At 42.1% G+C, this 18,085-nt stretch overlaps 2 protein-coding genes across 3 annotated transcripts in view; one reads left to right on the top strand and one right to left on the bottom strand.

Annotated features, from left to right (window-relative positions):
* Nucleotides 1-1,534: 1,534 nt before the first annotated feature.
* Nucleotides 1,535-18,085, top strand: part of GTF2E2 (general transcription factor IIE subunit 2) — a 69,128-nt gene continuing 52,577 nt past the window's right edge. The window contains exons 1-3 of one of the 2 annotated variants that reach the window (XM_027599566.2): nt 1,535-1,780; nt 2,184-2,281; nt 14,356-14,525. In XM_027599566.2, coding sequence (XP_027455367.1) covers nt 14,360-14,525 — 166 coding nt within the window. In that variant the 5' untranslated portion in view covers nt 1,535-1,780; nt 2,184-2,281; nt 14,356-14,359. The remainder of the gene's footprint in view (nt 1,781-2,183; nt 2,282-14,355; nt 14,526-18,085) is intronic. The other variant, XM_027599565.2, reaches the window with a different exon arrangement.
* On the bottom strand, nt 4,672-8,189 carry LOC113925054 (HIV Tat-specific factor 1-like). Its single transcript, XM_035726272.1, has one exon. It carries the CDS (start codon nt 8,055-8,057, stop codon nt 5,787-5,789), a length of 2,271 nt encoding a protein of 756 aa, XP_035582165.1. The 5' UTR covers nt 8,058-8,189; the 3' UTR covers nt 4,672-5,786.

Raw genomic sequence — 18,085 nt, forward strand, 5'->3', positions numbered from 1 at the left:
AGCTGAAATCAAGAGTGGGACGTTTAACCAGTTGAGCCAGCCACGCGCCCCATGGTTCTGATTAAAGGTTGTTGGTAGGGGAAGCTGGAGGTGGAACCATTAGAAGTGCGGCCATCATTGTGACTGGTTTGGGGAGCATATATATTTGGTTTTCTCTAGTTGGTCCTGATACACATGAACACCCATGTGTGAGTGTATATGTGTGTTGGGTGGGGGAAGTTGGCAGCCTTTGAGCAAATCTTGACCATCTTGAGCTAATTGCTGCAGAGACTGGTTTCTTAGGTGGGTCAGAGTTTTATTATTACATATGGTCTAGCCATTGTCCTATTTGTGTATTAAATCTCTCACTCATTAATGAAGAGCCAGCAGAACGATGGAACTGGTTCCAAGAGGATATGAGAAACTAGGCTTTATATAATAATTGGGGAAAGGAACGATGAAATACAAATTAATAAACTGATAAAAAACTGGCTCATGTTTCTCAGGAGAAGGTAATTTTAACTTTAGGGATAATTTTTTTCACTTGCTGCTGGCTCCTTCTCTCCATTACACATCATTTTTTTTTTTTTTTTTTTTTACCAAACTCTGAGTTTACTGGGTTGTAATATTCCAGCAAAGTTGCATTTCCTGAGGGTGTCAGATGAACAAGTGAGTTTATTAGAAAATCCTCTAGAAAAAAAAAAAAGAGAAAGAAAATCCTCTAGAATGAAACTAATTTCAAAGAGCCACACCTCAACCAGCTTTTGGCTTTATTTCCAAGTTTTGGATAAAAATTTATGTATTATTTCATTCAGTCTTCACATCAGTCCAATGCAAGTACCATGTTTTGGTAGTACAATTATTATTCCCATTTCTCAGATGCGAAAACTGAGGCACAGGTTAAATAAATTGACTAACCAGTACTAAGTAATTAAACAATAGCTGCAGAATAGCTGAGCACTGGCTTTGCTGCCACCTCAGGTTGTAAGGGTGAGGAAAGGACAGGGAATTGACACACTCCAATACCTCGAAGACTGTGGGCAACGCCAGTTATCTTTGTCGTGGGTTTATTCTATCTCTTTATGTTGCTTCTGAATTTAAATCCTTCTCCAAGAGAGTTCACAGGTGTGGTGGTTGGGAATTTCAGCTGGGCTCCACGTCCGTATTTGCCTTTGCTAGCCGTGCGGTCTTGATCAAGTCATTTAGCTTCTCCGGGCCTCTTGTTTCCTGACTTGTAAAAGAGACAGCTGGGACAATGTTCTTTGAAGTTCAGGTGCTGGTGACTAGCGTTTGACGTAAAGTACCAAACACCTGGAGGAGGATCTGGCCGCTTTAAAGTTCTGCAAAGGAAAGGTTTTTTCCATTGTAGCAACTGGCTACTTTCTTCCTACCTGAGTCTCATTCTCCGCCCTTCCCCCCTCCGCCCCGTTGTCATAGAAATGCGGGACGCCCCAGCTGGCTGATTGCCCCGCTGCTAGACTCTTGGCGGGGCACGTGACGACGCACGCGCGTTCTCGGCGGCGGGGGCGCCGCGGTGCCTGCCGGGACTGAGCTCCTAGTAGCCTGATCAGGAAGTGGCGGGCGGAGCCCCCGGCCGAATCGCACCGCCTCAGCCGCCGCCGCTACCGCCGCCGCCAGTGCGGGGACCCCGACCTGGCGGGGCTGCGCTGGGCGTGCGTGCGGGCAGGCGGGGGCGCTGACGAGGAGCAGGAAGCGGTGGCCACGCGGGCGTGGGCGGCTGGTCGAGGTGGAGGCGCTGGGAGGCGGCGGTCGGTCGCGTGGGGCGGCCCTCCTTGCTCAGGTAGGGGCTGCGGCCGCCGGGTGAGGGGAGCGGAGCCCCGGCCTGTTGTTCCTCGGGACCGCCTCCTCCCGAGGGCCGAGCTTGTCTTCCAACTCTCGGGAAGCTGGGGCTGCGGTTCCCTGCGCGAAACACTAAACACCCTAACAACTTCTTCGGAGCATTGTCTTTTAGGCCGGAGGTCCATTGAGCAAACTTTTGGGTTGGAAAGAGGGGAAATTCGCAGAGAGCTGATTGTGTCTCTTCCTAGCCCCCGACTTTACATCAGCAGTAGGCGAGCGAAACGTGTGTGGAGTTTAGGGAACCACGGTGTCCAACTAAAGGCTTTGATTTAGATGCACCTTTACGGGCTATTTTTTTAAGCTGTCTTTTGGAGCCTGGGTTTGTAATGATCCCTAAACTTTAGTTATTAGAGTCGTTTTGGCTGCAAAGTCTAGAGGCATGCTCCAGATCCAAACACTACGGTACCTTTTCGTCCATCTCTCCATTCCTGTGATTTAAGAGGTAAGCAGTCCGTTTCTTACCTTGCTGGCTGTTCTTGGCTGTGTTCTTAGGTGCCAGTGGCAGCTCGAGGCTTACGCAGGGAAAGAGGCGAAAGAGAGGAAAAGTAGAAAGGTTGAAAAAAGTCGTATGGTAGAGTGGAAAGAACGTGTGCTTTGGAGCCAGAAGATTTTGATTTAATTTTTGGCTTCTCAGTGACCATCCGTGAAGGAACACGTGTAACTCCCTGAGTTGTGATGTTTTGTTTTTGTTTTTTTAAATGGAAAATGGGCATGGTAATGTATCCTGTCTACTACACAGGTCAGTTTATGTAAAACTCTACGGATTTTTTGAGTAGTCTGAAAAAAAGGAGGAAAAGTTAGGCGGAGCATGCGATGGTGGGAGAGACAGACAGACGTTAAGCCTTCTGCTCGAGGTGCCGTTGAACATTACCCAGAGCACACAGGTCGCCTTTGTTTTAGAGTTCTTGACCACTGGGTATTTCAGGTCTGGAGTAAGGAAGCATTTGATTTAGGAGGCAGGGTATTGGTGTCCTGGCCTAGGTACTTAGTAACCTTAACTGTACCTTTTCACTTCAGATTTCACATATTAAAATAAGGAATAAAACTAAAACCAATTATCTCATAGAGTTGTGAGGCTCAAGTGCTGTAAGCATTTAGGTTTTTGTAAACTAAGGCTTTTGTTTAAGTCTGTGTTAAAATCATGATTAAAAGCCTGGTTTAATTACCTGTCTTTACAAGGTGAAATAAACAGCTACACATGTTTCCTGTGTTTGTCTTGTTGCCCCACTTTATCACTTGTGATTTCTCCTCCCCCCCACACTTCCTCCCCCTCCCCAAGACTCTCCTATCTTCCTCACCCTAGCATAATCATTGTTATTTTTTTTCAGATCCATCTCAAACATACTTGTATAGCTTTATTATTTAAAAAAATTGCTTTTCACAAACATTGTCTGATTTTAAAGTTGGACTAGATATAGACTGCATTAGTAGTCATTTTGCTTATGATAAAATTGGATTTAGAGAGGTCTAGTGGATTGCCTACGGTCATGTTGCAGTTAGAGATTAGTACTGAGGGTTCCAGAAGTCAGATCTTTGATACCAGTGCCAGTGACTCTTACTTACTCAAGTAAAGGTTACTCTGATTATTTCTTTTTCTTTTTTTCAAGATTTTATTTATTTGACAGAGACACAGCGAGAGAGGGAACACAAGCAGGGGGAGTGGGAGAGGGAGAAGCAGGCTTCCTGCTGAGCAGGGAGCCTGATGCAGGGCTCCTGGGATCATGACCTGAGCGAAGGCAGATGCTTAACGACTGAGCCACCCAGCTGCCCCTACTCTGATTATTTCTTATCAGTGCTTATATTTTTAACTTTTAGCACTCTTAAGTCACATTTTATTCATTGGTTTTTAAGCAGAGTGCTCATTTCTTTAATATTCTCAAATGTAAGCTGCTTGAAGGAAAGGGTTTATCTTCTAGAACTCTTCAAAACTTGAAGTACATAAACACAAGACAAGTACACGAAGCTTAGAGTCAGAAACATAAGACATTTAATAAAGGCTTGTGAAACCTGTAACGAGGCTAAAACAATTTAAAGATATGTTTGTGTTCATTATTCATTTAACAAATATTTATTGAGCTACACTGTGCATGAAGGCTTTCACAGTTAAGATGGGGGCACCTGGGTGGCTTATAGGGTTAAGTGTCTTTTGACACTTGAGCTCAGCTCAGGTCTTGATCTCAGGGTGGTGAGTTCAAGCCCCCCGTTGGGCTCCACGCTATGCATGGAACCTATAAAAACAAAGCAAAACAAAATAAAGTAAAAAAAAAAAAAAAAAAGTCTTTTTCCTCCCAGACCTTCCTTCCCTACTTGTGAAGAATGCAAAAATCATTTACATGGTCAGCTTGTTGTGCTTCCTAGACTTTCCATGGTATTCTAGGAGAGTTCAAACAAGAGAGGAAATTTTCTTCTTTTTTAACGATTTTATTCATTTGAGAGAGGGGGAGAGAGAGAGCACGCGAGTGCGTGCGAGCATGAGCAGGGGGGAGAGGCAGAGGGAGGAGAAGTGGACTCCCTGCTAGCCCAATGTGGGGGCTCACAGGGCTTGATCGCAGGACCAGGAGATCATGACCTGAGCCAAAGGCAAATGCTTAACCATCTGAGCCACCCAGGCGCCCCAGGAACTCTTTTTCTTAATTGACACACACAGAGTTACTTTAGTTTCAATATACAAAATAGTGATTTTATTTTATTTATTTTTATTTATATTTATTTTTATTTTTAAGATTTTATTTACTTGAGAGAGAATGAGAGAGATAGCATGAGAGGGAAGAGGGTCAGAGGGAGAAGCAGACTTCCCGCCGAGCAGGGACCCCGATGCGGGACTCGATCCCAGGACCCTGGGACCATGACCTGAGCCGAAGGCAGTCGCTCAACCAACTGAGCCACCCAGGCGCCCTATTTTATTTATTTTTAAATAGATTTTTTTTTAATGAAAAAGCACCAGTGCAGTTTATTTTAATGCTTCTAATTCATGAGAGTCACTTCTTAATGCTACAGCAGAAGTCAGTTCGCCAATACTTAATTTGGAAAGGACAGTCAAGAAAGACTCCAATTTTCATTGGGACTACACAACTCAGCACAGTACTAGGCACCATGAATCTAGAACAAAAAGCTGAAGTATGCATGATACAAGTAGATCTTAAACTCCAGGGGATCCATGAACCTCTGAAAAGTGTATACAAAAAAGCTGTGTAGTGTGTGCATACATTTTTCTGGGGAAAGGTCCCGTGACTTCAGTCAGCTCCTCAAGGGGCCCAAACAGTACATAGGAGAATTCTAATCTCCTCCGTATTTCCGATAAGGGAAGCTGTGGACCTCAGAAAGTTCACTTTCGCACATCTCAGAGTCCATTTTCGTGGAAAGAGGGTGGAAAAGAAAACAAATGAAAGTAGCTCGCAAGGACTAGGCAGGGAAAAACTCCAGCGTGTTATTTACTTTATAATTTTAGTAACATGTTCTGGGTTAGGGAAGGGAAATGGGGATGTAAGTGCTAAGGGAAGCTGGAAGCAAGAAGACTCCTATGAGCTTTATCAAGTCCTCACAAACACCACACCCTTTAGTATGAATAAAGCAACAGCAAGAATTTAAAATACAATGTAATGCAAGTCCAATTTTTCAGTTTCGGCATATTAACAACCTATTTTTATTTTTGAATTATCACAAACTTCAATCAGAATACTTTAAAAAATATTCTGCATACGTTTAACAAATCTGACAGAGGACAAGTACCCAGCTGACTTGCATTATACTATGAAGTTTTACCTGAACGGCTGGCCAATTAACACAGATTTAAAATCATTAAGTACAGGTAACAGTGAAAATTTCAATGCATTATTCTGCTGGCATCCTACCACTAGGCACATGTTCATGTAACACTACTAGCAATTACCCTGGAGCACAGGCAGAATGCAGATGGAGGAAGCTCCCTATCAAGCAAGTTTAAGGGATTAAATGTCATTGTCCTCGTCGTCCCTACTGAGGACAAAGCTGCTGCCTGTGGAGAGGGGCCCTTCGTCTTTCACATTCCCCATGCCCCTCACTGTCCCTCTCTCGTCAGAGTCGTCAAACAGCTTCTCACTGGAATCCTCGTCGTCGAACAGCTTCCCGTTGGAATCATCCTCTTTGAACATCTTTTCGTCCACGTCTTCATCTTCCTTTACCTCTACTCCTTCTTCCTCGTCCTCTTTGTCATCCGAGTCTTCGAACATCTTGTCAGCGTCTTTGAGCCTCTTTTCATCTGCGTAGTCTTCGTCCTCTTTGTCGTCTGACTCGTCATCAAACACCTTTTTGTATGTGTCTTCCCCTTCCTTGTCATCGGACTCTTCGTCAGACTCTCTCTCGGAGACTTCCTCCTCAAACACTCTTTCGGAGCTGCTATCTCCAAATTCCGATTTGTCAGAGTCATTGTCTTCGAACTTCCTACCGAGAATGTTTTCACCAAACTCCCTGTTGGAGCCGTCCTTGTCAAAATCCTTCTCGAGGCTGTTCTCTTCAGATTCTTTCTCGGAGCCGTCTTCAAACTGCTTTTCAGAGCAGTCTTCTTTGGATTCCCTTTCCGAGTTGTCTTCATCAGACTCCTTTTGGGGGCTCTCATCCTCTTCATACTCCTTGCTGGGGCCGTCTTGGTCAGATTCCTTTTCAAGGCCATTCTCTTCATAATCATTTTTGAGCCTCTTCTTTTTGGATTCCCGTTCGGGGCCATTCTCTTTAGATTCTGTTTTAGGACTACCCTCTTCGAACTCTTTCTCAGGACTGCCTTCTCCGGACTCTCTCTCGGGGTAGTCCTCTTCACGCTCTCTTTTGGGGCAGCCTTCTTCAGATTCTTTCTGGGGCCAGCCTTCTTCAGCCCCTTTTTCGGGGCCGCTCTCTCTGGCATCTTTTTCAGAAGCATCTCCTTCAAATTCTCCCCCATCTTTGGTTTTTTCAAACTTCTTTTCATCGATAGGTTCTTTGAATGCCATTTCATTTGTGGCTTCTTGTGCATTCATTTTAGATGTGCTAGGGTGCTCTGAAAAATGCCTTACTCTAGAAGGCCCTGCCCTTTCCAAAGCACAAATGGAATTCGAATGCCGGAGGCCTCTGTTGGCCTCGGGAGCATTGAGGAAAGCCTCCCATCCTCTCAGCCTTTCCTCCCTTTCTCTTGTGGTCTCTTCCACCTGATAATCTGTAGTTCCATCCCACGCCTGGGCAGTGATTTGACGGCCACCAAACCACCTTCCATTGAGAGTCTGAATACAATAATCAGCTTCCTCTGGATCTCTGAAGGACACAGAGGCCACACCATCTGGGTGTCTATCAAAGAGAAGGAGCTTCCTAATTTGTCCAAACTTTGAACACTCTACTCGAAGGTCTTCTCTGATTTCATTCAGCACCAGTGGGTCATCCTCAAAATCCATCGGATGGAACATATTTTTGATGATGACAACTCGCTCGTGCCGCATCCAGGATGGGCCGGCTCGTCTCTCAGGTCTCCAGTCCAACTGCTTCTGTTGCAGAGACAGCTTTTTCTTGTAGTCTTTGCACTTCTTCTTCTTCTTTGAGGCATCATATTCCCCCTTCAGTTGAAACTTTGCCACTTCAACATGTAGTTTGTAGCCTCTAATTTCATCTTCATCCAAGAGTTTTAATGCGAGATCCACAGATTCCCTCTTCAAATAACAGCAAAGACCATCTCCTTTAAGATTTCCTTGATTATCTTTGTAAAGTTTGACCTTAAATTCTTCCGTTTGAGGATCTCTCATAATAATGCCAAACTTGGACATGAGCTGTATAAATTCATCCACTGTAATGTCTGGAGGCAAACCAGACACATACACATTTGTATTTCTGTCTTCTTCAACGTGAAACCATCCTGATTCGGCCTTTCTCTTTTCTCCCCTCTTTTTGGGATCACTGGGTTCAGGGGTTTTTCTTTGCGGAGGTTCTTCTGCAGTCTTAGCACTGACTTCTTGTACATTTGCAGTAGAGCTAGATGCCCCATCATTAGAAAAGCCATAATTGGCCTGATACGTAGCAATGAAATCTTCAGTGATCTTAGGGAACCAAGCCTTCTTGTCCAGGTCCCACTCGTACGGGGTGTCAGCCGGCTGCTGCCCGAAAGAATCGGGCTCTCCACTGGGATCCTTCTGGGTGTCGCCGTCCTTGGCGTCGCCGTACAATTCTTGCATTCGCAACTGCTCATCAAACTCGTCGTTCCCTTCCAAGTTGTTGCCGCTCATGTTGTCGACTTAGGCAAGGGACAGGGTCCGCGCGAGCAAATAGCAAAGAGGCCGAAATGCAGCCAGAGGCTACAGAGAAAGGGAGGCCAGCCGCACTCGGCCCACGCCCCGCCGTCCCCCGGCACGACTCCCCGCCGCGCCCCAGCAGCCCCCGGGAGGTCGGGGCGGCTCTGCGCGAGCGCCGCCTCCCCCCCCGCGCTCCGCCCCCCACCGCCCGCCTTCCTGCCGCGCGTGTGTGCGCGTGCGCGCGCACGCGCTTAAATAGATTTTTTTTTTTGTCAGCAGAGAGACTACGGTGGGGGGGGGAGGGGCAGAGGGAGAAGCAGGCTCCCAAGGAGCAAGGAGCCCGAAGCGGGACTCCGTCCCAGGACGCTGGGATTATTACCTGAGCCGAAGGCAGCCCCTTAACAACTGAGCCACCCAGGTGACCCCCAAATAGTGATTTTAACAACTCTATGCTATGCTTACCAGAAGTATAGCTACCATTTGTCACCATAGAATGCTATTACGATACCATTGACTATATTCCCTGTGCTAAACTTTTTTTTTTTTTAAATATTTTATTTATTTATAACAGAAAGAGAGAGACACAGCGAGAGAGGGAACACAGGCAGGGGGAGTGGGAGAGGGAGAAGCAGGCTTCCTGCCGAGTGGGGAGCCTGATGTGGGGCTCGATCCCAGGACCCTGGGATCACTACCTGAGCCGAAGGCAGACGCTCAACCGACTGAGCCATCCAGGTGCCCCATTGCTAAATCTTTCATCCCCATGAGGTTTTCATTCCTTACCTGGAGGCCTATCCTGCTCCCTTTCACCCATTTCTCCCATCCCATATCCCCCTCATCCCCCTCTCCTCTGGCAACCATCAGTTTAGTCTGTGCTTATGGGTCTCAAGAGAGGAACTTTTTTTATTTTAAATTTTAATTCCAGTGTAGTTAACATACAGCACAATATTAGTTTCAGGTGTACAATATAGTGACTTACCAGTTCCATATATTACTCATTGCTCATCATGATAAGTGTACTCTTAATCCCCATCACCTATTTCACCCATCCCTCCCACCCACCTCCCCTCTGGTAACCATCAGTTTGTTCTCTATAGCTAAGAGTCTGTTTTTTGGTTTGTCTTTTTTTCCCTCAGCTTTATTTTGTTTCTTAAATTCCACATGTGAGTGAAATTATATGGCATTTGTTTTTCTCTGACTGGCTTATTTTGCTTAGCATTATACTCTCTAGATCCAGCCATGTTACTGCAAATGGCAAGATTTCATTCTTTTTTATGGCTGAATAATATTCCATTATGTGTGTGTATGTATGTGTTGTTTATCCATTCATCTATCGATGGACACTTGGGCTGCTTCCATAATTTGACTATTGTAAATAATGCTGCAATAAACATGGGGGTGAATATATCTTTTTGAATTAAAGTTTTTGTATTCTTTGGGTGAATACCCAGTATTGTGATTATTAGATTGTAAAAGAAGAGAAGAACATTTTAAAATACTGGTTGAAGGGCACTTGGGTGGCTCAGTAGGTTAAGTGTCTGACTCGATCTCAGCTCAGGTCTCTATCATCGTTCTGAGTTCAAGCCCCTACTTAAATAAAATTACTTGTTAAATGATCTGTGGCTTCCCTGGTTGTACTGAAGTTGCTTAGAACTGTGGAGTTTTATTTTGTATTTTTTTAAAGATTTTATTTGAGAGGGAGAGAGTACAAGTGGGGGGGGGGTGGAGCAGCAGAGGAAGAGGGAGAAGCAGACTCCCCGCTGAGCAGGGAGCCCAATGTGGGACTCGATCCCAGGACCCTGGGATCATGACCTGAGCCGAAGACAGATGCTTAACGACTGAGCCACCCAGGGGCCCCTATTTCTAAAAATTTTAATCCAGCCTTTTTATCACTTAATGATAGAGTTCACCAGTTTAAAATTTTTTTTTTTTAAGATTTTATTTATTTATTTGACAGAGATGACAGCGGGAGCAGGAACACAAGCAGGGGGTGTGGGAGAGGGAGAAGCAGGCTTCCCGCTGAGCAGGGATCCTGATGTGGGGCTCAATTCCAGGACCCCGGGATCATGACCTGAGCTGAAGGCAGACGCTTAATGACTGAACCACCCAGGCGCCCCTTATTTTTAATTTTTAAAAAAAATATTTGAGAGTGAGTGAGAGAGCACAAGCAGGGGGAGCGGTAGAGGGAGAGGGAGAAGCAGGCTTCCTGCCAAGCAAGGAGCCCAATGTGGGGCTCGATCCCAGGACCCTGGCCAGGATCATGACCCGAGCCGAAAGTGGATGCCTTACCGACTGAGCCACGCAGGTGCCCTGAGAGTTCACCAGTTTTAAAACACACCTTTTCATTTATAAGTAATTCTGATGGTTCTCTCTCTCTCTCTTTTTGCAGTGAGCCTACATCTGCCTCCTAATTTCTGCCTAGTAATTCTGATGTTATTTCTAGAGCAGCATTGTCCAATAGAAATATAATGTGAGCTGCAAATGTGAGCCACACATGTAATTCAAAATTTTCTAGTAACCATATATATTTTTTTAAAGATTTTATTTATTCATTTGAGACACAGATATAGAAAGCATGAGCAGGGAGAGAGGCAGAGGGGGAAGCAGGCTCCTCACTGAGCCAGGAGCCCGATGTGCGGCTCAATCCCATGACCCCGGGATCATGACCTGAGCCGAAGGCAGATGCTTAACCATCTGAGCCACCCAGGCACCCCTAGTAACCATATTTTTTTAAAAACTAGAAAAAAATTAGAGTGAATTAATTTTTAAAATGTTTTAATTTTGAAATTGTATTTTTAATTTTTCATTATTGAAATATAATTGACAGGGGTGCCTGGGTGGCTCAGTTGGTTAAGCATCTGACTTTTGATCTCACCTCAGGTCTTGATCTCAGGGCCATGGGTTCAAGCTCTGTGTTGGTCTCCATGCTGGGTGTGGAGCCTACATTTAAAAAAAGGAGAAAGAGGGCGCCTGGGTGGCTCAGTTGGTTAAACAACTGCCTTTGGCTCAGGTCATGATCCCGGGGTCCCGGGATCGAGTCCCACATCAGGCTCCCTGCTCAGCAGGGAGTCTGCTTCTCCCTCTGACCCTACCCCCTCTTGGGTTCTCTTTCTCACTCTCTCAAATAAAATAAGTAAAGAAAAAAAATGAGGAAGAAAAGTATAATTGACATACAATGTTATAGTAGTTTTAGGTGTACAGCATATTGATTCAACGAATATATACTTAGTGCTCCCCATATGTATAGTCCTCATTTGTCACCATGCAACATACAAAAAATAATATAAAATTATTATTGACTATATTCTGTAATGCTGTACTCTTCATCTCCATGACTTACGTGTTTTGTAACTGGAAGTTTATACCTCTTAATCCCCTTTACCTATTTTTCCCATCTCCCCACCAACCTCCGCTTTGGCAACTAACAGTGTGTTCTCTGTATTTAAGAATCTGTTTGTTTTGTTTTTTTAGATTATATATATAAATGATATCCTATAATATTTGTCTCTTTCTGCTTATTTCACTTAGCATAATACCCTGTAGGTTTACCAGTATTGTGTCAAATGGCAAGATCTCTTTTTTTTTTTATGGCTAATATTCCATTGTGTGTGTGTGTATCACATTTTCATTATCTGTTGATAGACACTTGGGTTGCTTCCATATCTTGTAAATAATGCTGCAGTAAACAGGGCTGCATATATCTCTTTGAATTAGTGCTTTTTTTTGTTTTCTTTGGGTAAATGCCAGTAGTGGAATTATTGGATCATGTGGTATTTCTGTTTTTAATTTTTTTTTTTGGAACCTCCATACTGTTTTCACAGTGGCTGCACCAGTTTGCATTACCACCAAGAGTGCATGAGGGTTGCCTTTTCTCCACATCCTTGTCGACACTTGTTATTTCTTGTCTTTTTGACACCAGCCATCCTGACTAATGTGAGGTGATATCTTATTGTGGTTTTGATTTGCATTTCCCTGATGATTAGTAATGTTAAGCATCTTTTCATGTATCTGTTGGCCATTTATATGTCTTTGGAAAAATATCTATTCAGGTCCTCTACCCATTTTTTAATCTGAGTGGTTGTGTTTTTTTGGTGTTAAATTATATAAGTTCTTTATATATTTTGTATATTAACCCCTTATCAGGTATATCATTTACAAATATTTTCTAACATTCAGTAGGTTTTCTTTTTGTTTTGTTGATGGTTTCCTTTGCTGTGTGCACAAGCTTTTTAGTTTAATGAAGTCCCAATGGGGACTTTTGTTTCCCTTGCCCAAGGAGACATATCTAAAAAATGTTGCTGAGGCCAATGTCCAAGAGGTTACTGTCTGTGTTTTCTTTTAGGAGTTTTAAGGTTTCAGGTCTCATATTTGGTCTTGAATCCATTTTGAGTTTATATTTGTGTGTGGTGTAAGAAAGCGGTACAGTTTCATTTGTTTTTTGCATGTAGCTGTCCAGTTTTCCCAACACCATTTGTTGAAGAGACTGTCTTTTCCCCCATTGTATGTTTTTGCCTCCTTTGTCGTGGATTCATTGACCAGGTGTGGGTTTATTTCTGGGCTCTCTGTTCTGTTGATCTATGTGTCTCTATACTGTTTGGTTACTATAGCTTTGTAGTATATCTTGAAATCTGGGATAGTGATACCTCCAGCTTTGTGCTGCTTTTTCAAGATTATTTTGGCTATTCAGGGTCTTTTGTGGTTTCATACAAATTTTAGGATTTTTTTTTTTTTTAAGATTTTATTTATTTGACAGAGAGACACAGCCAGAGAGGGAACACAAGCAGGGGGAGTGGGAGAGGGAGAAGCAGGCCTCCTGCGGAGCAGGGAGCCCGATGCAGGGCTCCATCCCAGGACCCTGGGATCATGACCTGAGCCGAAGGCAGACACTTAACAACTGAGCCACCCAGCTGCCCCCCAAATTTTAGGATTATATGTTCTAGTTCTGTGAAAAATGCTTTGGTATTTTGATTGAGATTGCACTGAATCTGAAGATTGCTTCGAGAAGTAAGGACATTTGAATGATATCCTTTTAATCCATGAGCATGGAGTATCTTTCCATTTGTTTGTGTCCTCTTCAATTTCTTTCATCAGTGTCTTACAGTTTTTAGAGTATAGGTCTTTGACCACCTTGCTTAAATTTATTCCCAGGTATTTTATTCTTTCTGGTGCAATTGTAAATGGGATTTTTTTCTTAATTTCTCTTCCTGCTACTTTGTTATTAATGTATAGGAACGGAACAGATTCCTGTATATTAATTTTGTATCCTGCAATTCGCTGAATTCACTTATTAATTTTTTTGGTTGAGTCTTTAAGGTTTTCTGTATGTAGCATCATGTCTTCTGCAAATAGTGACAGTTTCACATGTTTATTACAAGTTTGGATGCTTATTTTTTTAATAATCTTTTTTAAAGATTTTAAAAATATTTGAGAGAGTGTGTGCATGATCGGGGATGAGGGGCAGAGGGAGATGGACAAACAGACTCCCTGCTAACTGGGGAGCCCAATGTGGGGCTCAATCCCATGACCCTGAGATCATGACCTGAGCCAAAGTCAGACACTTAACCCCAGGCACCCCACAAGTTTGGATGCTTTTTTATTTTTCTTATCTGATTGCTGCATCTAGTATTTCCACTACTGTGTTGAATAAAAGTGGGGAGAGTGGATATCTTTGTCTTATTTCTGATCTTAGAGGAAAAGCTTTCACATTTTAACCATTGGGTATGATGTTAGCTTTGAGTTTTTCATATTTGGTCTTTATTATGTTGAGGTATGTTCCCTCTAAACCCACTTTGGAGAGCTTTTGTTCTGAACGGATTTTTATTTTGTCACATGCTTTTTCTGTATTTATTAAGATGATCATATTGTTGATTAATATTTAACCTAGTGTATACAAAATATTATCAACATGTAAAAAATCAATCTAAAATATCTCATCAGGAATTCTAAAAATTCTTTGTACTATGTCTTTTAAATCTGGTGTGTATTTTACACTTTAAGTACATCTAAACTCTGGCCCCATTTCAGGTGTTCCATAGGCACATGTGACCAGTGGCTGTCATATTGGACAGTGCAGTTCTAGAGCTTTAAGGAATAATTCTGTTTCTCTTTACTAATGCCTAGCACAGTGCCTGGCACACAATAGGTACTAATTAAAGATTTTTAAGTGAATGACTAAGTGAATAAATACAAGTGGTGAGAGCTAATGAAGGTAATTTTTTTGGAAGTAATTCTTGGGACCTAGGCCTATAGGTTTGAATGATTAGAATCTGTATTAAAAATACTTATATCTTTGCAGAATTATGGATCCAAGCCTGTTGAGAGAACGGGAGCTGTTCAAAAAACGAGCTCTCTCCACTCCTGTAGTAGAAAAGCGTTCAGTATCTTCTGAATCATCATCATCATCATCAAAGAAGAAGAAAGCAAAGCTAGAACATGGAGGATCATCAGGCTCTAAACAAAATTCTGGTTAGTAAAATTGACTTTAGAACTGTTCAGTTTTATTTTTAAGGAAACCATTTAATCATGGCAAGCTCATTTTTTAGTTCAACGTTTGTATTTATTAGATACTTTGTTAAGTATAAGGGAATGTAATAAGAATATATCATTCTTAAGATGTAATAGTCTTGTGTTATAGTTAGAATTTAGGTTATCTTTTTAGAAAACAACTTTGTTGAAGTTTAATTTATATACCATATATTTCACTCATTTTAAGTGTACAATTCAAAGATTTTTAGTAAATTTACGAAATTGTGCACCTGTTAATGTAATTGAATTTTAGAACCTTTCCATCATCCCCAAAAGATCCTTTGTGCCCATTTACAGTCACTTTTTGTTCCCACCCCAGCCCCAGATAACCAGTAGTCTACTTTCTATCTCTATTTGCTTTTTCTGGACATTTCATATAAATGGAATTGTACAATATGTAGTCTTTAGTGTGTGGCTTCTTTTACGTTGCATTTATTGAGATGATCTTTTTGTTGTTTATGCTATTAACATGGTATATTACATTGGTGGATTGTTCAGATGTTAAACCAACCCTTGCATTCTTGGAATAGATCCTACTTGGTTGTGGTGTATAATTCTTTTTGTTATGGGATTCAGTTTGCTGGTATTTTGTCCAGGATTCATCTGTGTGTAGCATGCCTCAGTACTTCATTCTGCTTTATTGCTGAACAGTAATCCAGTGTATGCGTATATTACAACTTGTTTATCCATTCATCAGTTAATGGATCCTGGGATCATGACCTGAGCTGAAAGCAGATGCTTAACCAGCTGAGTGACCCAGGTGCCCCGGAAATACAGTAGTTTTTGTACATTGAACTTGTATTCTGCAACCTTGTTGAACTTGTTTATTCTTTCTAGGTTTTGTGTGTGTGTGTGTGTGTGTGTGTGTGTGTGTGTGTGTGTGTGTGTGTGTGTGTGTGTGTGTGAATTCCATAGGATTTCTTTTTACATACAAGATTATGTCATATGTGAATAAGGACAGATTTACTTTGTCCTTTCCAATGTGAATGCCCTTCCTTCTTTCCTTCCTTCCCTCCTTTCCACCCTGGACTGGCTAATAGAATGTTGAATTACAGGTGGTGAGAGTGAACATCTTTGCCTTGTTCCTGATCTTAGGGGAAAGGCATTCAATCTTCCACCTTTATGTATGATCTTAGCTGCATGGATTTTGTTATCAGGGTGAAGTTGCCCTCTACTTCTAGTTTGTTGAGAGTTTTTAATCTTAAATGGGTATTGGATGTTGTCAAATGCTTTTTCTGCATCTTGTGAGAAGATCGTGTTCTTGTTCTTTATTAATACTACATTAATTGATTTTTTTTCAGATGTTAAACCAATCTGGCGTTCTTAGAATAAATTCTACTTGGTCATGATGTATAATCTTTTTTTATTTGTTGTGGAATTTCAGATTGCTGGTATTTTGTACAGGAGTTTTGTGTTTGTATTCACGAGGGTATGGTTTGTAGTTTTCTTGTGATGTCTGTCAGGGTATTTCTGGCCTCATAAAATGATTGGTGAAGTGTTCTCTTTCCACTGTTTTCTGGAAGAGTTTGTGAAGGTTTGATATGATTTTCCCTTTAAATATTTGGTAGAGTTCACTAGTGAAGCCATTTGGGCGTGAGCTTCCCTTTGTGGGAAGCCCGTGTAGAAATTCTTCTTACAGATCTATTCAGATTATTTGTTATCTTCTTGAGTTAATTTTGGTGCTTTGTATCTTTTTAGGAGTTTGTCCGTTCCATTATCTACACTGTCTAAAGTTTTTCAAAGTATTTCCTTGGAATCCTTTGATTTCTGTAAGGTCCGTGGTGATAACCCTCCCTCTGTCATTTCTGATTTTAGGAATTTGTGTTTTATTTTGTTGATCTTTTCAAAAAATCAACTTTTGGTTTCATTTATTTTTCTCTTGTATTTTTCTGTTATTTATTTCTACTTCACCATTATTTTATTTCTTCTACTTATTTTGGGTTTAGTTTAGTCTTAGACTATTTTTAAACAACAAGGTCAGTCCAGTGTAATTGACAACAAATTATTTACCTACCTAAAAATGTAGCAATAGTAATCTTCATGGACATCATTTTGTTAGATGTTTTGCAAGCTGTTTTACTAACTGATGTTAAAGCAGAAGTAATGTTTTTATCAAGTAGGCTATCGGTCTTATTAGCACATACATTAAGTTGATTTTGTCTCATTCCAGTGAAGGGTACATTGAATTAATTCATAGTACACTTTTTTTTGTTTTTGTTTTTTTTTTTAAAGATTTATTTGACAAAGACAGCGAGAGAGGGAACACAAGCAGGGGGAGTGGGAGAGGCAGAAGCAGGCTTCCCGCAGAGCAGGGAGCCTGGTGCGGGGCTCCATCCCAGGACCCTGGGATCATGACCTGAGCCGAAGGCAGACGCTTAATGACTGAGTCACCCAGGCGCCCCAAAAGTACACTGTTTTAAACATTAGCACAGACCCACTCTTAGACCTAGTCTCTAAGGTCTATGATATGCTTAAGACTATCTTTGCTCCTGCTAAATAACAAGATTCAACCAAGTAATCGAAGATCTAATTGGCTTTATGAAATGATTTATGAATCAGGCAGCATCCCATCTAGCAAGTAGAGAGGCATTCCAAGGAGTTGTACAAAATGGAAGATGTTTATAGAAGGAGGGTAGAGGCAGGAAAGTTATCAGCAAAAGAAAAGGACTGTTCTAGGCCAGCTCCTTTCTAGTGGGAAAAGCCAGGGGTCTTATGCAGATGACCTCATTCCTCTTCCTTTGGGGGATAGAGAAGGGTCCATATGGCATACTCATTGGCATTGATTGAAGAATTCCTAACAGACCAGTTAAGACTACATTTCTGAGGGAGTTTGAAACTGTGGTTAGATTATGTATTAAACATGCCAGTTTTGGAACTTGGTCAAAGTGACACTAATTTGGGTCTATGGGTTTCTTTTTTTCTTTTCTTTTTTTTTTTAAAGATTTTATTTATTTATTTGACAGAGATACAGCGAGAGAGGGAACACAAGCAGGGGGAGTGGGAGAGGGAGAAGCAGGCTTCTTGGTGAGCAGTGAGACCCGCATGCGGGGCTCGATCCCAGGATCCTGGGACCATGACCTGAGCTGAAGGCAGACGCTTAACGACTAAGCCATCCAGGTGCCCCTCTTTTTTTTTTTTTTTTTAAATAGTACAAAATCTCAGTGGCTTAAAAACAACAAAGATTTGTTGTTTCTCTTTCATACCACATGTTTATCATTTTTTGACAAGGGTCTTAGCTCCTTAGAGTCACTCAAAGGACCCAGGCTGATAGAGTAACTGATATTTCAGATGTTGTTGGTCTCAATGCCAGAGGGAGAAAGAACTCTCGAATATCTTGTCTGGCAGTTAAAATCCTCTTGCGTGGCGGTGAGACATTACTTTCTCTTACAACTCATTGTCTAGAGCTAGTCACAGGGCTGTACCCAGACACAAGGGGTTCCAAGCTGGGTGTAAACACTGAAGACAACCGTACCACCCTAGATTGGGTCACCATCAGTGGA

Source organism: Zalophus californianus, chromosome 2 (assembly GCF_009762305.2).
Source record: "Zalophus californianus isolate mZalCal1 chromosome 2, mZalCal1.pri.v2, whole genome shotgun sequence".
In the NCBI taxonomy this organism is placed as follows: Eukaryota; Metazoa; Chordata; class Mammalia; order Carnivora; family Otariidae; genus Zalophus; species Zalophus californianus.